The 20,759-nt window shown below is 39.6% G+C and overlaps 1 protein-coding gene across 1 annotated transcript; it reads right to left on the reverse strand.

Annotated features, from left to right (window-relative positions):
• Positions 1–1,727: 1,727 nt before the first annotated feature.
• PRRG1 (proline rich and Gla domain 1) lies at positions 1,728–20,369 on the reverse strand. Its single transcript, XM_008633036.2, has 4 exons — positions 20,255–20,369; positions 16,425–16,474; positions 12,057–12,217; positions 1,728–5,490 (listed from the first exon to the last, which is right to left on the reverse strand). The coding sequence occupies exons 2-4, from the start codon at positions 16,432–16,434 to the stop codon at positions 4,972–4,974; spliced, it is 690 nt and encodes a 229-aa protein (XP_008631258.1). The 5' UTR covers positions 16,435–16,474; positions 20,255–20,369; the 3' UTR covers positions 1,728–4,971.
• Between the last annotated feature and the right edge of the window lie 390 nt (positions 20,370–20,759).

A 20,759-nucleotide genomic window follows, 5' to 3' on the forward strand; every position in this document is an offset into this window, starting at 1 on the left:
GGTACAGATAATTTCACCAGCAGAAATTTCATTGCTGGTAGTATCAAAATGGATTTTTTAAATACTTGTTTCCTTCTTGCTTTAAGTTCCTCAGCTAACCCTGGGAGCCACACAGTTCTGTACAACGCTTTCAAGTGGAAAACAGCACAGCAGTCAGTGTGTCTTTATTGCAGGATACACAGAGACAGGACAGGCAAAGAGGACACAGGTCTAATATTACAGCAAACATTGTTGCAGAGATCTAAATGGTAAGTAAGTCCTGTATAATATGCTGTATAATATATGTGCTGGAGATATCTATATCTGTGTATCTATAGATGGATATGGTCAAGAGAGCATAAGCAAGACCTTTCTTACACTGACTTGTTATTTAGCATTCAATAACTCACTGTCAAATGAAAAATACAATTACCGAGATGCCCCTGCAGAAGAAAAGTGTACTTCAAGTTTCTGGCAAAACTCAAAGTTCAATTACCCTGTAGCAAATCAATCAAATGTGTGTGCAGCAAGTACAGATGTTACCTCAGTGCTTTCAGCTGAACATGGTTTTCCTTTTTAAAAATCAGCAAGTGGCACTAGGAGACATTTACAAAGCTCACATTATGCAAAAGATAAAAAGAAATCTATCAGTGTGATTTAGAGCAGCACAGCAGAGTGCTCTGGGCACAAGAAACAATAAATAATGAACATTCATCACTGGTAACCTGAGCAATGATTTCATTTGTATAGACACTGAGACGCATGACACCAGTTTAGCACCGTATCTCCCACGTTCCCATAGCTGGAAGCCAGGGGCAGGATGAACATGTCAGCCCATGCTGATGGGCGTGAGGCCAGGACACAAACGTGAGTGTGCACAGCAAGCCCCACTTAACCCAGGGCAGAGCGTCCTGTTTGGATGGTGCTGGCTTGGGATACACAAATAAAAGCTTCCCAAGGGGAACATGGGGCCACAGTGTGCACTGACAGCTTGGAAAGTCACTGCTCTTTGCTGCTTCAAGTACCTTTCTTTTCCTTTTTGTTATGAGCAGCACAAAACTGCACTTGAGTTCACAGCTCTGAGACACAAACCTCACTCTGGGCTTCACCAGTCTCTCCCACAGGCCCTGCACTGGTGAACAATCCCAAGGACATTTTATCCTGATTATGAGAGCGGGAAGGGATGACACGCACTTTGTGCTGCCTGGAATGGAGACCTCCAGTTTCCAGAAGGGATCATTACACAAGGCTGGTTTTGTTCTCTGTTAATTCATCATTCCTAGAGCTGACATGAAATTTTGTAGTCACTTTCAAGTGGCTCAAGTGAACTTTGAAATTAGGTTCTCCAACTTCAACTTTTTTTGCTACAGTTTCCTTTCCTTTGGCCTGTGACTTATTTAGCTGTGGCTACAAGAAATCACAGAATATTCCGAGTTGGAAGGGACTCAGAAGGATCATCAAGTCCAACTCTTAAGTGAACAGCCCATACAGGGATTGAACCCACAACCTTGGTGTTATTAACACCAGACTCTAAGCAAATGAGCTCATGACAGCGTTAAATGCTTTTTCAAAATTGGAAACTATACAAATTAACAACACCGATTGAAATTGAGCCTGAATTTTGAAACAATAGTCTTGCCTACCTGCAAACAAAATTATATTTGTATTTTATAGCATCAAAACAATTGATTCATGAAACTGATTAAGTCCACAGAACAATGGAAATTAAAAGACCACAAAGTAAATACTGCAGTTGTGTAAAACTGGTATTTTGAAACATTAGAGGCATCTTAAAAAATTTTATTTAGCATATTGAAAAACAAATGTTACAAAAAATTTTCTATAAACATAGGCAAAAATGTTTAAATAGGATAATTTAATGTAAACCAAACCCCTTTAACATACACAATACTGTAATCAGAGGTTATTTACATCCAGTGAAGAGAGCACAACCTTCACTAATGTTAATATCATCTAAGCAAATCATTAATTTCCATAATTTCTTAAAACAGCGCCACCTTTAAGTTAGTTTTAGTAGCTAAATAATTTCAGTCCTTATACAAGATGAAATTCAATGTTACATTCAGAAGTGGGAAAGGCAGTATCCTGACTATTCATGTCATCAGTCAAGACAGCACTGCATTCAGAGTTGCAAAACCTTAGAGAGATACAACTATAAATTTATATTTATTGCATGACCATGCAATTCTAGGATAGGTAAAACAACAAGGAAAAAAAAGCTGTATAAAACTCCAGTACAAATAAAATTTTATTTTTCAGTTAGGTTAGAAAAGCCAACCACAAGACTAAGCTATTTTCCCACATTTCACAAAATAGAACAAAACAATTTGTAATTTGACACTATTCCAACATGGAGAAAACTGTTCATGTCTCAGAGGAAATGCATTTGCACAACTGTCCCACACAGGTTTAGTTTAAATATCGAATTTATTCACCAAGACATAAATTTATAGTCCACAATGTCTTTCACACTCACGTACTCATGGAAAAGGCATTGTCTAATTAAATCACTTTAAGTTTTTGGTTGTGAATTTTTTTGGAATGGCAAGCTTCAATTTTGGATTGCACATAAAAGTATCTACTGGACACAGTAACAAGACAAAGTAACATACTCAACTTAGGAGCCAGAAACAAACCCTTCAGAAGTGGTAGTGGAATACAGAGTAAAGAAAAAACAGAAAAAAGGGAAAAGCCAGCTCATGTCTAAATTACTAAAGTAGACTGCCCATGTTCAGGGGATGATGACGGCTGCTTAACAACCTAATGTGACATGGGTGATCTCCATGCATTTCCTACAGGAAAGTCCTATATCCTGACGAGGAAGTTACTGCTAAAACTACTATCTGTGCTGGCAGGCACAGGAGATGCCAATATGGCACAGACACTGAAGCACCAGCTCTTTCTGAGGTGGTTCCTGCACGCTGGGATGAGGCACTTTGTTCTGGTGAATCTGCCTAGAGCAGTGTATTCATTAACTCTTGCTTGGTATGAAAGGAGCTTTAACTTCCACAAGTCTCAATTCGGAATTCACAAGAGCTAAAACCACTTCAAAAGAAAAGGTCTGACAGTCCACAAACAAAACCCAGGCAATTTTTACTACAAGTGTCCAAACCATACTGTACTTATCTGCCTATCTTAATATATCTGTAATATATAATGAATATAAATGAGAGTTACAGTTTTGACTGTGGAGTCAGGAGTTTGGCCAGGAGTTCATCTCTAATACAACTTGCTTTAGCAGCTGAAGAGCCCCAGCAGGCAACAAAGACAACCTACTCTGCCAAAAATGAGAACTCCTGACTCCACGTGTCAATACATTAGATCATATTCTTATCAAAGTGTGCATTTACACACCCATCTATAACCATCCATTTCCTTCCAGTCTCCTTCCATAAAAATCCTCTGAGAAAAGGTGGGCCAAGGCCCCATGAGAGGGACATTAAGAGCAATTTCAAACAGATGGCATGGGCATTTCATTTGGGGTGTTTGAAACAAGACAGTTTGGGTTTCTGTTGTAAGAAAGACAAAATTTAGTCCTTCAGGGCTCAATAAGTTTCATTTGGTGCTAATTGATGAGTAGACCACAGAACAGTACTAAGCTAATGCCATGCTACCCTGGTGTGGGAAGAAAGAAAACTGAAACTTAATACTCAGAAATTAAACCAAGCAATTACCTTTTAAATCAACCTGTGAAAAAAGAAACACCACACTAGAATTTGTACCACCTAAACCAGGTGGGTGAAATTCTGTACAAGCCTGTATATAACTTGCATTCATCTCTTCAGTCTCAGAAAGTCACTCCACACTAATACTTGGGGTTATGGCTGCACGTTCTTAGAATTCCTTGGAATGGATAAGCAATAAATGTTGTTGAAAAAAGGTTTCTATATTCTCTGCAAAGAATTTCCACAGGCACCAGTACAAGGTGCACACAAGGTACCTGTCAGTAGGCAAGAGAGTATCAGAACTTGAGGAAGGGGTTTATAGCAGGGAAAACCTTGAGGAAGGTTTTCATAGCTGGGGAAAAAAAGAAGTCACAGACACTGAATTTCTTTCCTTTTTCCCCTTTTAAAAAGGAGAGTAATGCCTTTGGGTGTATGTGCTTATAGATTACATCCTGGTCCCAGTGAAAATCACAGTAGGAAGTCTATGATCAGGATTTTATCCACTCTTGAGTACTTCGGTATTACTGTCGCATGAACTTTCAAGTTCTGAAGTTAACATATGCACACTTCTCACCTCTAGAATAGAAAACTAAAACAAGACAGGAAAACAGGAAAGGCAGAACACAGAAAAAAAACTTATACCATTAAATTCACCAATTAGTGTCTTGAATTGTCAGCTTCTAAGCATTTACAGAATTTTGAGCTATAATAGCAAAAGCTTTACAGTACACCCCTCCTGCTAGGAGTCTGGAATTATTGCTCTTACACCAGCATTCTCCATGAGATCCTGGTTCGAACACAAAGGCTCCCAGCTTCCTGAGGGCCAGGAGAGGGTGCAGCATGCAACAAAAATCCAAGTGAGAAAAAGGAACCAACCAGACAAGAGGCAATACTGCAAAATCAGTCCCCTCTAGTGTAAATAACTATTAAAATGTTGCTTAAGGATTCCCTATTGTAGGGAATTCTGACAGTCTGCAGTAAGAAAGGGGAGGGCGATCCCACAAATCTTGTGGGGAATGTGGACAGTGTTTGGAATAAAGCAACATCCTTCAAAACAGAGGTACTTTTGAGAAGTATGACAGAGCACCACATCTGTATCTGCACTACACTCTCAATACAGATTCCTTATCTTTTAAGACATTCTATAGGGGGAAAAAAAATCCCAAACCCAAAGAACGAGGGAACCTAGAAAAGGTGAAATTCATTGTATACAAGTCCGTTAAATTACAGAAATGCATAATAAGCCAAGATAAAGTGCTACAAAATGATTACTGATTTTTAAAAGGTCCATGGCATTCTTCTTGTTTTACTTAGTACTGGTGACAATGGGAGTAAGTGCAATGGCAGTGGCTGAACTGGAATTCACAATGTCTTCATACTGTGGGGGTGGATCTAAATGCTGTTCAGTGTCGCTTCTTCTCACACTGATTTCCCCAGTGGCTTCCTCATAGGAAGGAGGAGGATCACAGTTTGAGAGCCTTGTGGATATTGAGTCTGACCGTGCATCCGAATAGCTCAGACCTCCTGGAGAGAGCCCACTGACTTCATACATTTCCTCCTGTGGGGAATGAACAATGCTGAGAGGCGGCGGGAGGGGCCCTCTGCCATCAGCACCATCGCCCAGCGCTCCGTGGGCTCCCCTGTGCACGTACACCGACTGCCTACGCATTTTCTTTTTAAACAGGCATCTCCAGATGACAAAAATGACAATGAGGATAACAAAAAGGCCAATGATTAATGGAAATGCAAGGTAAAATGAATACCAGCTATGTCCTGTGTTACTTTCTCCCTGGAGTCCGTTTTTGTAGACTTTCCAGAACTCCTTCTAGAAGAGCAAGACACAACATGTCAGAAACTATAACACAGTTAATAAAAAACAAGCAATGTAAGCAAGTTGTTTTAAAGAATGAGGAAAAAAAAGGCATTTCAAATATTGATGATTAAAATAAGAATTGGCATGGATAAGCGCACATAAACTTTCAATTTTTCTTCTCATGTGATGAGTGATACAAAAGGGATTTGGTTTTTTAAAACAACCTCTTCACTACTTTTAAGATTCTTACGTCTGCACTCAATGTTTACAAACATGCAGCACAGACAGGACTAAGTAATAATACACAAAGAAAAGAAAAAAACCCAACCACAAAACAAACTAGGAAAAAAAATATCTCAAAAGCTCCTGCTTAATCAGCATGCACATCAGCCATCCGGTGGATCAGAATTTGTCAGCACCACTCAAGGTACAAGTTTAGGGTTTGTTTGTTCTAAAATTGCAATAATACACCAGTACAATTTGACAGGGAAACACTGGCTCAGAATGACAGACCATTTTGGAAAAGCACAACTGTGCTGTACTGTCTTATCATAATTTAGACATGCCCCACCCTCTGGCTCATACATTAATTCCTGTCAGGCTATTTTGAGTTGATCCAGATCCTCTGTTTACAGTTAAAAATAGCACCATAACTATGAGGCTATTAAACAGGTTATTACATTCTAGAAATCTTGACAACATAGCTACAGATAAATGGAACATAAAGTGAAAATATGAACAAGTGAAAACAAAGATGAAGGGGGACACCAATACTTGAAAGTCCTCTTTGCTGTATTTATATGCACAAGTAGGAGCACAAAGATCATGTTACCATGCAATTTCTTCTGCAGTGAATACTATGAAGGAATGGTACAAAAAGAAAAACATACCCTGCCTCAAAAGAATAGCCATCCTCACCTCTAATGTCCCTCCTACTATGAAACACTTCCACTGTGTTTTATAGTCATAATTTGGTGTATTTTAGTATATTGTAGTATAACTAAAAAGAACCCCAAACCAAAAAACTGTAATTAATGACACCCCCTGGTCCACGCCAGAAACTCTGAACTCTTCAGTTTTCTTTAAAAATGCACGGACCTGACCCCATCTGGCTCCTGCCAGCCTCACATCAATTTTAAATGACAGCACACATTTTATGCAACTGTTTATAAAACTGTCATCAGGTAGAACTGAAATTTCAATGCTCAGTTGTTACTAAATTATGTATTCAGGTTGCAGACTGACTTTGTGCACACACGAATCAAATTCATCAGTTTTTTTAGTCCATGCCTGCTGCCACATGATGAACATTAAACAGAAAATGCCACCAGAGGCATTTTCTGCCACCACTGACCCCAGAGGCAGCTTGAGTCTAAAAGCAGCACAATCCCTCTAGCATGGAAGCCAAGCTTTCCCTGTGCAAAGGCAGGACACCATGGGCAAAACACACTCACAACACTTCTGGATCAGAATGTACTCAGGTTAAGAGCAATGCCATGTGCATGCAACAATTCATGTAAGCATGAAAACTATCCTGTACATTTTCTTTTCCAAAGATAAATTCAGTTTTCGTTATGCCTATGTGCAAGTTCAAAAACCAAAACATTTCTGACTCCTACACCAATCCATGATCAGGCATTTCCCCTAAATTTTAAGGCTTGATGCCACAAGCAGGTTGTCACAAGGCCCCTCTTTGATGTGAACCCAGGTCCAAATCATCTAAGCTGTGTCAGGTAACATTGGCTTCACACAAAGTAAGAAAGTCTGGGAAGATGGACTCTAAATACTTCTCTATACAAGGGTGCTCCTTGATGTGTGTTCCACAGTGAACCCCAAACCAACTGTTCTGAGTTTAGAAAAATGTATTTTGGGGAGAACTAACATTGAAAAATGCCATTAGCTGCACAACTGAGGGCTTTTGGGATCTCTGCATGATAAAACCTGGCAGAACCAAACACCTCATCCTCTCCCCACCAGACTACCAGGCAATTAAGAATACCTATTACTTTTGCATCTGGTTAGATTACAGCTAAATAGATTACTTAGTGGAACAAATAATATATTGTTAACTAAAAAAAGCAGAAACGGATTAATTAGGATTATGAAATGCTACTGTATGTACGGGGACCAAACTTCCCACATCCCTGTTCTGTGGCCTCAATGGCAGCAAAGAAATAAAATGGTACAACGTTAGTTTTTAAGACCAAAGTTGCAAAGACTTACTGAAAGTCATTAAATATACTGTGCAAGGATGTGTCATTTTAAAGACTCTCTGGAGGAGAAAGGTAGTTTTGATGAAAAAGAAGAAATCACACTTCTCCCCAGCAATCTATTTTGCATTGCAGACTGCAGAGGAAATGCACCTTCTCCAACAGAAGGGTAGTAAAGTAGTGACTGGTATTTTAATATTGTTTCCATGTTACTTCTAGGTCAGATCTACCTGCTGTGGAAAATGCCTCTGCATCTTCTTCAGAAAGCTGAAACAGCATCTCTCCTTGGCACTCTGCAACTTGGCAAAGCAGCAGAAAAGCTGTTCTGTTCTCCCAGAGTAGCAGGCACTTAGTGCAGAACAGGGTGTGTTGCTTTTGGGATGTTTGACTTGGTGATGTGACCAGACAGATGTATAAAGAGCTTAAACTAAGACTTTAAACTGCCTTAAGGATGAAAGTAGTTTAATGTCCTCTTTCATTTACATGCAAGGCAAGGAAAATTCAAGATGGTTTAGACTCCCCAGTCAAAAATTACTTTAGGTTTAACACTCTTACAGAGACAGAGGAATAAAGTTCTGTGCAAGGTGAAAAACACTAAGAAAGAAACACTTGCTTATTCATTTAAAAAAAATTCTTTTAAATGTTCTTCTTCAGGGGAGAAGAAAAAAACAACCAACCAAAAAAACAACCCTGCAAAACCCCACCAAATATAACCTTGTTAGCATACTAGATCCCAGGTTTCCAGCTTGCATTTTTGCAAGTCAGATTTCCAAGAGAGGCACAAGGACTTTTAGTTCCAGACTGCCACAGCAACTGCAGGAAACCCATCCTTTAGGTTTGGGTTGCACAGCTGCCAAGCTTTCCCTCTGCTCTGCTACCCCACAGCTACACTGCAGAGTAAAGTGATGGTGCAGGAGGAGTACAAGACACCTGGTCAGAGTCAAATCCTGCCCAACAAAGCCACAGACAACTTGGATGAATTTGCACAGTGTGAGGATTTGTACAAACTGCAGTGAAAAAGACCAAGAGGGGGAAGACTGAAAACTTACAAAGTAGCTGTAAAATTCATACAGAAAGTTAAAGAGTAATTTAGAAGCTGGAAAACTCACAGCACAAACATTCCACCCACAATTGCTGGTCTCTTAACCTAATAACAGAAAAGACTTCCTGCTTTACAAAATTACTAACTTGTGATTAATGAAAAGGACACTTCAGTAATCATTTATCCCTGAGTGCTGTACAACCAGGAATACCAGGTGTAAAAGCCTTATAAGGCTGAAAAACTAAGTTAAGCAGGCCACATAATCAGATAACTGCAATGGAAAAGACTTAGAAAACATCTAACATATATTCCTGCCAAGAACTACTTTTCTGAATGTACCTTAGTGTTTTGGCAAATCCAGTTTGAAATAATAGAAAGGAATTCTCAAATGCATCCTGAAGACAATTACAGCAAAATTTGCAAGAATTTTGTTTCCCTCTTATTTGTAATACTTCTCAGAACAGAGTCACTATCAGTCAACTGGATCTGAATGCTGAACCAAATAAGGGATCTGCAAGGAAGTCAGGAGACTCACACCCTCCTGAGAATTTCAGCAGAGGCCTTTACGACATTTGGCAGCACTGTCAGCCTCAAATGATCCTTTGTCAATTGCCTGACTTGTTTTAAAGGTGGACTGATAATAAGCCAGTCAGAAGACTGCTTGGTATTCGCCAGGCAGAGGGTGAGAACAGAGCAGTAAGGGGAAGTGAGTGCACCTGCTACACGCTTTCCTTCTGGTCTGCCCCCAGTTTCAAGTAGCAGGAAAAGATTCACCTCTTCTCTTCTGAGTATTTATCCAGCATCCGTAATTACACAGACTGACATTGGCAGCCTTACTCGATCACATCATTTTAGATCTGGTGCTGCCGAGTTTTGAGTTGCTTACTAAGCTTTTTAGCAGTAGTTTGTTTGTTTTGCTTGAATAAAGCAACACAGAGAGCTTTGCAATTTTTGCAACGCTTAAAATTCACAGGAAATTTGCAACAGGAATGAAAATCTGGGACTTCCAGCTTTTAAAATCTTCATGCAGTTTAATTTAAAAAAAGTGACTTAATGGAAATTAAATTAATACCAGTGCTACAACCACACTCAGGTACTTTGCACAGTAACCTTTGTATAAATCTTTGAGCCTCCCAACAACCTCTGACACCTGACCAGTGACCACATGCAGTGCTGCCTGCAGGCTACAGGCACCACCAATGAACAGCTCTACAAGATCACACCTAGGGTTCACCTTATCTGTTAACTTCTCTCTGACAATAATCTTTAGAGACTGCTGAAAGAGTTCAAACACAAGCAGGCAGTGGTACTCTCCCAGATTTCACATATTTGTACCTCAAGAGCCTCCATTAGCCAAAGCTGATTCCTTTTAATTAATGGTTCCAGACTGATTAATCTTCCCTTCAGTTACATCACTGTTCTCTGAACCTATACAAGCTTTGAGACATCCTGTGGCAAGGCAGCTCTATTAGCTGTGGTGAGGAGAGACTTCTATTTGCTTTGAACCTGCACCTTTCCAGTTTCCTTTGAGGCCCCTCTTATCTCTGCTATGAGAAGGATGGCAAGTCACTGACCTCAGCTCAGCCTTCATTTCACAGACATCATCACATATTCCCTGATTCAATTATTTTATGATCTGTTGTTGTTATACATGTCTTTCCATATTTTTCAACAATTGTCACATTTCTCTGGTCCTTCCTCACCTACTAATTTGCTTTTAAAGAGGGAGATGAGAGTTGTACACATTCAAGATGTGGGTAAACTCTCTATTTTGATCTCTGCTCCTTTACTTCAGATTCTTATAACTCTTTTTTTTTTAATCTGGTTTTGGCTTTGTTTGACTGCTTGGCTTTAAATTGAAGTATTCATAGATTGAAATTGTGATCTTGTTCCTGAATTCAGTTCAGAGCCAATCATATATTATAATAAATGTTCCCAATTCCTCCACATGCACATTTGTCAACACAGAATTTCATACTCTATTTTACCCACAAAGAACTTCAAATTCTTCCCTGTTGGCTCTAGCCTAACATAATAGTTTTATCTTTATAATTAACTATATAGCTTTAAATAATAATTCTGAATCTGTCAAAACTCCCAAGCCTGTCTTGGAAATATTGAATGGCATGTATGCACATTTGACATACACAATGCTAATTAAAAACTCAGGCACCAAAAATAACTTGAGGGAACTACTTGATATTCTTTTAATATTACAAATCTGCATGTTGCAGACCTGCCCAGAAGACTGCAGAAAAACAAAGAAGCAAATGGACAAGATAAAAAATACAACGATAGAGATCAGACAAAAAGTTACCATGAGATAAATAAGCTACAGACCCTATCTGACTTCCAGTCTATCTGTACTATGAAAGCTTTGCTCCTGTGTTTCTCTGAATATACTGTATCATATTCCCAGTCTACTGCACCCATTCCCTTCCCCTGGGACACAGATGTTAAGTATTACTAAGTGGCTGTGTGGATGGATTCTGCTGGGGGACAGTGCACTAAATAAAGCCCAAGTAAATGAGTCTGGTCAGGCACAAATGCACATTAGCAGAGCCTGGCCCATTAGCAGCTCACCACAGCAGAACACAGCAGCCAGGGAAAAAGGACACAGTAGTGGAAATGGATAATAGGTCAGGACCTTATTGGAAGCTCCTTCACCACTTGCGGCAGAAAAGAAATGTAATTGTTTCTATTTTACTACTTCCTAAATACCTCTGCAAGGGAAATGCTAATTACCATAACATGTTCCTAAATGGGAGAAAGAAGCTGAAGTGAGAGACAACATGTTCAGGTTATGTTTTCTCTAGTGACTGGAACAAAAAGCAAAAATGATATTGTGTTAGAATTTTATACAAGTTGTCTCATTGTACACATTATTCTTAATTACACAATGAGCTATCATTAGGAATAGTCACAACAAGTCAAGTTTGGGAGGTAAAAAACACCTGTGTGCAGGCACTTTACAGCTTCAGAAAGAAGCAACTTTGAAGAGACACCACATGTCCTACAACTTCATTTTAATAAATCAGAAAATTCTCCTGCCAGCCTTATCCATCTCCCCAGGTATGACCCCCAACAAAAAGATGCCAAGAACTTAAAATGTCCACTATGCCTTTATACACTTATTTTTTGATGTAGAGCTCAGCCACTGAAGAGTGGAATGTGTCACCTGCGCAAATTTTGTGTCCTTGCCAGTACAATTTCCCTGTGCAAAAACCAAATCTAATGCAATGCTGGAAAACACACAAGCACTCAGCACACCCAAAAGTTTAGTATCAATACAGCCTACCCATCTTTACATACACAGCAAAACATACCGTTTTTTCCTCATTTTCAAATGCTTCTCTTGCTTCTTCATAGCTACAGATTTCTTCTCTGCATTCATGTTCTATGTCACCTTGCTTTAATTCTTCCAGGAAAGTGTTGGCTCTTGGGTATCTTTTTAACACAGAGTTGGCTTTGTCCTCTGTTAAGAACACTGCATAAGAAGAGGAGAGACAACAAAGGTCACTTCTAAAATAGATACCCAAAACCTCATGCTAGAATTGCTCAAAGAAAATATGCCTTTGAGAAAAAGTTTTTTCAAAGTCTTCCCCTTCATTTGATATGATAAAAAGCTTTTCCTAGTTTTGCTCACTGTTGTAAGTACTTGGGCCTACAATTTCAGTATCTACTGCTCAAATGTCATAAATGCAGAGACCTCCATTCAGCATCATAATCATGTGTGGCGTAACCAGACTGAAGCTGGTGCCCAAGAAGAATCCTTGGAAGAGAGAGGCACATGCTCAGCTCAAGCTGACACAGAACAAACAAATCCTGCTTGTCAACATCCAAAATGATATTTGCAACTGCCTGAGGGCAGCAGAGCCAGAATGCTCTGAAGTTTTTGATATAAATATTTATGACTATTACCCAGAGTCACAAACACCAGGCAGCTGCATTTATCAATGTTTAAGTCTGTAAGTTTTCTCAAGCAACTTTGAAGCAGACTTATTCTCTTCATTCCAGAAATCTCAACCATGAAATGGGTGCCCTTTTGAGGGTGTGGGGGGAAGTATCCTCTTTCTATTTTCTTGAACCATACAGAAAACCTCACCTTATTTGACGAATCAAATGAAACAATCCTAAAAGGCAACCAATGTTCTGACACAGGTATTCCTTATTTGCTTTCCTTAGTTTGCTGTTCAAAGAAGAGAGCTGGAAGCAATCTCTTTTCTTCTGATGTTCCAGCTTTCCATCAAACTCTGTCTCAATGATTTCTACGTAAGCAGTAACTGGAAACACTATGAAATCCATCAGACTGAATTACCCAGGAGGTACATCTGCAGTGCATGATGAAGGAATTCTCCAGCTATTTCAGGTCAGGAAGCAGGAACATCAAGTCAGTGCTACACTGTTCTTGGGCTCTCAGTGCCAGCAAGAGGGGATAATGATTCTGCCACACTAATGCATTTGTTGCACTTTCTTGGCCTACACAATCATTTGTGCATTGCTTCATTTACAGTTAGGCTGAAGGGTTTTGTTTCCCTCAATCATCTGATTTTTAATGTTATAAAAGGAGGACAGCAAGGAAACAAAGACAATCCCTGTGTCTTTGCTTTAGAAAGATGTGGTGGTATTTGCCAGCACTGATTAGCATAATTAGGCATAACTAATTTCAACTTGTTTAGTGTCTGTGGTATACTATTGTAATGGATCTATGTGGCCAGGCTACAGGGGTAGCTTCTGTGAGAAGCTGCTAGAAAATTACCCCATGTCAGGCGAGAAGCAAGGGGAGGAGGTGCTCCAGGTGCCAGGGCTGAGATTCCCCTGGAGCCCAAGGTGCAGACCATGGTGGAGGGGAGTGACAGCTTTGGGGGGCACTTGGTGTCCAGCCAGGTTCAATCAGTCACAACTTGGTTACAAATCATTAGAGAGTGATCTTCCTTTTGCAAAGGATTAAATGAAGATGCAAAGATTGAATTCCAAAACACCACTGACTCCTATGCTTCCAGCTGAATACATTACATACATGCATTCAAACACATTACACTGCTCATGAGGATGCCAGGAGTACAGTGCATTCAACTCTGCAACTGCATCTACTGCAAATTTGGGTTTCTTCAGCACCACAGGTGAGCACATGGACATCTCCTATGGTGTAAGTTCAGTGACTAAATAACATAGAAATTAATATTCAGAAATCTCTTCAAAAAGGAAAGAAGATGGCTTTTTTCCACTTCCCACACAATTCCCCTCGCTTCCCTCACGGCCTGAATAACTTGGTTTCTTTCATCCTCATGCCTCAGTGATCACCTCAAGGTGGTGAGCTGAAGAACTCATCCATGTCAGGAACGCAGCACACAGCCATGCCTGGGGATGAACTGCCAGTGCTTTTCCTACTTTCCCCAAATCCTTGTGGGCATTCTTGAAGGGAACAAGTGTCAGGCCAGACTCTCCTAAGAGTGTCCATATGTAGAGGCACTGAAGAGTAGATAATGCATTACAAATTAAGTTTTCCTTCCTCCAGCAGACAAAACCTAGGGAATTTCATTTCACGGACGGAATCCATCCCCAAAAAGAGCAATGAGAGAAATTATGACAGCTTTGTATGGGATGCAGAGGGAAAAGAAACACAGGAAAGGGCAGGTAGCTGAAAATACCCTGATTTGCAGATTCTGGCTCTCAGAAACAACATACAAATACTTGTTTCTACATGCACTTTCCAATTTGCAAAGAGAATAAAAGTTTAAAAGCTGGCATGTTAAGAAATATTGCATTTGATATCTATTGGTATGAATTTCTAGGTAATACTTTAGTTTTCCAAAAGGAGCTATTCTGATTCAAAATGCATTCATAAAGAACAGCAAAATGCTAATTCTATTCAAGAACAGACAGTATATGACTATTTATACCCCCAAAGTTTTTATTTAACAACTCATATTCGGAAAGTCTGTCTTCTCTCACAATACAGTATAGAAAATGCACATTTCATAGAGACAAAGCCTGATGAGGAAAATAAACTACATCCCATATTAATTATGAATGTGTCCTATAAATAACAATCTCTGGCTAATCCAGACTAGGAATGCCTTTTGACCCTATAAAGCTGAAAAAAAAAATGAAGTATATTAACTTGTTTGTTCTGACGAGACATTTTGAATGCTTTGCACGATCCTAGTGACTTCGAATCCTATTGAGAAGTCAATATAAATGTATCAAGGAAATAAAAACATGCTATCAAAATACAGGGATTTAATGAGAATCAGTCATGGCCTGATGAATCTTATAAAAAAAAGAAAATGGAACCGTATTGCAGAACCCACTTCGACTTCTTAGTATTCCAGGACCATAATTATGTAGATATTCAGCTATAGATGGATAGGAGTGTGCAAAAAGCCCACTTTGGGTTGGATGCCCACCTAGCTAAGCCACAGCATGGCTGAATTCACTGCAGCTGTTACTGTGGAGCTGAACATAATCAGGGAACACTTGCATGTGGTAAGAATAAAGGAATGAAGCAAGATAAGTCACTTTTTCACTTTGTTAAGGAGATCAACTAGCAAATACAAGAGAAAAGAAAAGTCAAAATTGTTGTTTTGACATTATGAAAGATACACACAGAAACAAATAATCTGAAGTCTCTTCTAGTTCCCCAGTTTTTGTATGATATAGATGAAGATATACAACTACCAAATTTAATGCATTTGAATACATTGTTTCTTCAGACATGCTTATGCTCTGTATGTAACTGTAATAATTGGCTTTTACCAAGTTTTTATGTATCAGAAAGCTTCCAAGACTTAGTTTCATTTATTATTATTGAAGAGAACAATACAGTCAGATCAATTCATTACACATCCTCTGGAAAGCCTGCCTGCTACCCTAATAGTGAATGGATACTCTAGCAAGGTGAAATTCAATCAGAACCAGAGCCAGGCAAGGACACCAGAGGATAAATACATTGCAGCCTGCCAGCTGAAGCTGTCACAGGGGAAGAAAACAGGTTCTAGGTCTCTAGTGACAGAAGGGACAGGGATCAGCAGCGTGGGAAAAGTATTCCGAGGGACAGAAGTGCCGCTAAAGCAGAGCCCGAGGCAGCCTGAACACCAAAACCAGCTCTATTGAGACCATTATTGAGCTTCCTCTTTTGACTCCTCACCAACATTTAACCACACTAAAATCACTACTAAATAGTAAAAGTAAACATTTTAGCTCTAAATTTGAAGCTGCTGCTATTAAATTAGAACCTTTGTGTAGGTCATCTTAGTAAGTCCATTTGGTTTGAATAGGGCTGGAAGGAGAAAAATGATTTGTGCTTTTATTTACAAAGTTTAAAAAGTGACTTCTGCTCTGAGAATCTGGAGTTACAGAGACAAGCTTAAAAACAGTTAAAACTAAAGTACTCAAGGCTGCAAATTCAGCTTTGTGGTCTTCATTCTGCAGCCAGCTTTCAAAGAGCCACAATAAGTCTGTGATGATTTTTATGGTCTGCAAATAATATCTCTGTCAGAACAGTTGCATGACTCCAGTTGAGCTCAGTGTGGGCAAAGATCTGTGTCATCTGTAACATCAAAGGCAGTTCAATGCCAGAGGGCATCTTTTGTGCAAAGAGACTGGGATTATGAGCAGGGGAGAGTTTTGGGGTGTGTTACTGTCCACAGGAAACAACAGAGAATGCACACTCATCAGTAAATTAAACTTACCACTATCCATGGTGATTGCTGTCAAGGCAGGGAACTTGCAAATACCAAGTCTGTAAACAAAAGAGGAAACATCCTGTTGAGTTTGTGAATTACAGTCAACTTGGACAAGTTTCTCTTGATTCCCACATACCGGTACAAATACATCAGTATTTGAAACTCCATGATCAAGATTAATCCCTCTTTTGACTTGTACCAGTACTGCATGCAGGTTAATTTCAGTAGTATAGGAATACTATCCAAGAAAAAGATAACCTTTGAAATGGTGAATGTTTAACATTTTTCAAGACTTTTCAGATTCAGAATATACAAAAATGTTAATATGAAATCAGAGGGTGTGTATAATTTTAAACAAAATGCAACCTGTTTTACCTAAATGAACTTGAAAGGTATTACATTCTCCACTGTAATTACTTATACCTTAACTAAGACTTAAATTCACTCTGCAGAGATCATCAAGTCAACTCATTATCTTTAGTCTATAGATCAGACTTTTTGAAATCAGACTGAACACATGGAAATTCATTCAGAGTCAGCTACTGATTAAAGCAGGATGCCTGCATAAAGTTCAAGGGCAGAACAAGACCTGTGATTTGGCAAAGGAACTTGCACTACATGAGAGGATCCCAACCTGCCCTACAAGAACTTACATGTAGTTTGTACCTCATCTTGGAAAGAGAACAGAGAGGAGATGCTCTCAGTTGAGAAAGTGCCTGAAGCTCATTGCACCCACCAGGCATAGAGCCAGCAAGAACTGCATCTGGCGGCAGCAAGAGTAGTGCAGCTCCTTGAAGTCTTTATTGGTATGGGAAAAGTTAGGAAAATAAAAGCTTTCAGCAAAGTAAGAGCAACAGCCTAACCAAGTTAGTAGAACACCATGAGGTTAAAGGGACTTTTATTAATAAATTACCAACTCCTAAGGCTTAGCACCAGTCTTCAGAGGCCAGGTTACACATCAACATATCACACCACCCAGATGTCCTCACTTTCCATAAATCCAAACCCCCATAAGCAAACTTTTCTGTAAAAAAGGTTGGCCATGGCTGTTGTAATAAACAAAGAGGGAAAGTTAATGTTTCCAGCCTGGCCTGCCCAACACCGTAACTCGTCGTGCAAGAACAGACTGCAGTACTTGTACAGACTGCTGAGGTGAATGGTGCTCCATGAAGACATCCCAGCCTGCCAACAAAACTGTAGGATTGGCACTACAAGATGTAGGGTGAAGGAACAAACTGATTTTAAAGCAAGTTCATCAAATCTCTGTAAAGGCAAATAAATGTGAGTAAAGAGCAGACATTACAGCACTCTGAAATCTCACCACCATAGAGTTTAGCTTGTTGTTACTAAGTATTTAAGGTTGACAGAAACAATGGGCTAATTTTTTTTTCAGAATATATATAAAACCTCTTTTAATAGCCAGAAGTTTTCTTAGCAGACTACTCTATGCCAAAACAAAAGACCTTTGCCCTTTGCTTCTAGAATAAAAATAAAATTAATGTCATTTAATGATTAGTCACGTTGTCGCAACCCAAGTATCTGTGATGAAGAAATTGCTAAACTTATTTTAATAAACAGGCCACAAAAGATTTGGCTAGTGGTCTAACTATTCTCTTTACCTATTACATCATTATTTTCTTTTGCCATTTATTACCCACCAGTTTCAGACAGCTGGTTTAGCAACAGCCCCCAAATAAACACACATCAATAGAAGAGGCAGCACCCAGGGGTGCTCCCTTGCTCTGTTAAGTGGTAGCAGTGCAGTGAATTAAACATACCTTCCTATGTTTCCCCTCTCAAATGGGGTCATTTTTTTTTGCCAGAAATTTCAGTTAGTCTTTAATGTTTCACTCTTTTAACACAACTTGGGTGTGGATTTCTACAACATTCAAAAAAAAACCAAAAACAAAACCAAAACCAACACCAACCAAACAAACCAACCCAAAACAGAAGCCAGGCATCCACATCCATGAGTCACAACTGCTCTGATGGCTCTGCCTATTTGGAACTGTGCTGGGAAAAAGGGGACTTGGTCCCTCCCTGCTGCTATGGCATGTTTTCCACCAGGAGCAGAATAAGTCACTGCCTCTGCCTTGGCACCTAGCACTAGGTACTTGGCATATCATGTTCTCTGGGAATCAACGTCACAACACCGACATACACAGATTGGGAAACTGGGGAAAACACATGAAGGAGGAGAAAAAAGAAAATGCAGAAGGCAAAACATCTTTTAATTTCTTCAAAGGCAGTTATATTAGGAGCTAGTGACAAAAGAAAGATTTGCTGAAGTGGCTGCAAAACACAAATTACATTTCTCTTTACGTCCTCTACCCATAGAAAGAGACAGTATGAACTTCTCTAGGAAATATCAAATACAGCTTTTCAGTCAGTGGCTGTAGTGCAGAAACTTCCTTTCATCAATCCACATTAGATTGTTACAGCAATTACAAGTATTTAGAGCTCCCTGGAACTACTTATGCCCATTCTACGACAAACGTGTCTTTCTATGCTCTCCTGACTTTCCTCTCAAACTTCTTCATTTCCAAGTTCCCACAACTCACAGCTTCCTGCTATGACACCCAAAAACCTACAGGGCTAGAGGTTGATTAAAGACATGGACAATGGCTGCCCTGCCCCTCCATGGACATTTCACTCATGGAACAGGCTCTCCCACTGCACAGGAACCGCTTGGGTCTTTGCCCTCTATTAACTGTCCCTTCCCCTAAAGGGAAGGAGTTTAATTCTACTTTGGTCCTCTACTCTGACACTCTTGGTTCAAACTGACTAAATAGTTCAAAGGTTGCTTGTAAGAAGGGGTTGAACAAAGAAAAGCACGAAAATCATTTTTACTGTCATAAACCAGCTAATAAAGCTGAAGATGGTAGGTCACGCCACAGGAACAGCCTGACTTGCTACTGACTCATTTATTCCTCTGCCCAACTCTTTACTTAGTTTCCTGCTTTAAAGTCTTCACAAACCTTACTGGAACCTACGATGGCCCTGTGGTGTCAAAGCAACCTTTTTCTTTTCTATACACAAATGCAAGAACAAACACACACAAGCCCCATACCCCCGACAGTACGTAAATATCACCAATATTTGTTGTTTCATGAATCCCTCTTCTATCCATCTTCTATAAGGTTATGCATCACTTTAGATATGTGACAACATGATGAACAGCTGTATAGCACTATACTCATGCTGAGTGTCCAATTCTGAGTTAATGGCAGCTGATAGATCCAACCAACACATGACCTTTCCTGACTGCCTGGCTTGGCTGTCAGTAGAACAGTTAAAAAACAAAACACAGAACAATAAACCACACACTTCTAGTAGGAACTATAATGAAACACTGAGTTTTAAAGCCCGTGAGACAGCCCAGGAGACACACCAACACCGCCCCTGCTATTTACCAGCACTACCCTGCTCACCAAGAAAGGGCTGCAGCCTCTTACCAAGGAGAAACATCTTGCATGCAAGTTTAAGGAACTAATATTGAAGTAACAAACCAAGGGGTACATTTCTTTCCACAACTAACCTAAATATTTTTTTTTCAATTCTGAAAGTACCCAAATCTTGAATACACTATCTATAAGCATAAAGCATAGAATATTTGTATACACATTTCCAAAGGTGATAATCATATTCTAGCAGTGGCAATCTCTTAAATAGGGAAGGTAACTAATTTCAGCATTAAAAGCTGTTGTCTTAAGACAGTGTTTCTGCAAGATTTTGTTGCATTTATTAAGATAACCATCTTTGGCTGGCAGGCACACACCTCTTCCGGGTACATTTCCTGACTCCGAGTTTAAAGGCAACTTGTGTGCAGCACATACCATTAAAGGACAGAGGATCCGATTGAGGGCACACAAACTGCCTGCACTGTTCTCACTCACTGTCGTGTGTTCCAAGGGCACAGAACATCGAGAACAAAGCGAGTCCTTAAGTAGAAAGAGAAGGGAAAATAAGGCTAATATAAAGCAGCAGCAGGATTTTTCCTCACTTGGTTTCTCCCCTGCTGTGTTAAAAGGGACTTAAAATACTGCAAGGCCCCTGTTCTTCTCTCAGCTGGGGAAGGATGTGCATGACAGTGTCCGGGGAGGGAAGAGGCTTTTTTTCATTCTGCAACAGAACTCTGACAAGCGATACAGCTGTTAACTTCAGTTTTGTAATCTGTACTATTCATGAAGCCAAAAAGCTACATAATTTCTTAAAGTTATAAATATTTAGGTTCTTCTGGAGCTTTCTATGAAAGCAGGTCCATTCCAGGGACACTATTAACTGAAACATCAGTAGACATTCAGTCTAAAAATAAACATCCCTGTTCTAGCCCCTCAGCCC

Source organism: Corvus brachyrhynchos, unplaced genomic scaffold (assembly GCF_000691975.1).
Source record: "Corvus brachyrhynchos isolate BGI_N302 unplaced genomic scaffold, ASM69197v1 scaffold34, whole genome shotgun sequence".
Lineage (NCBI taxonomy): Eukaryota > Metazoa > Chordata > Aves > Passeriformes > Corvidae > Corvus > Corvus brachyrhynchos.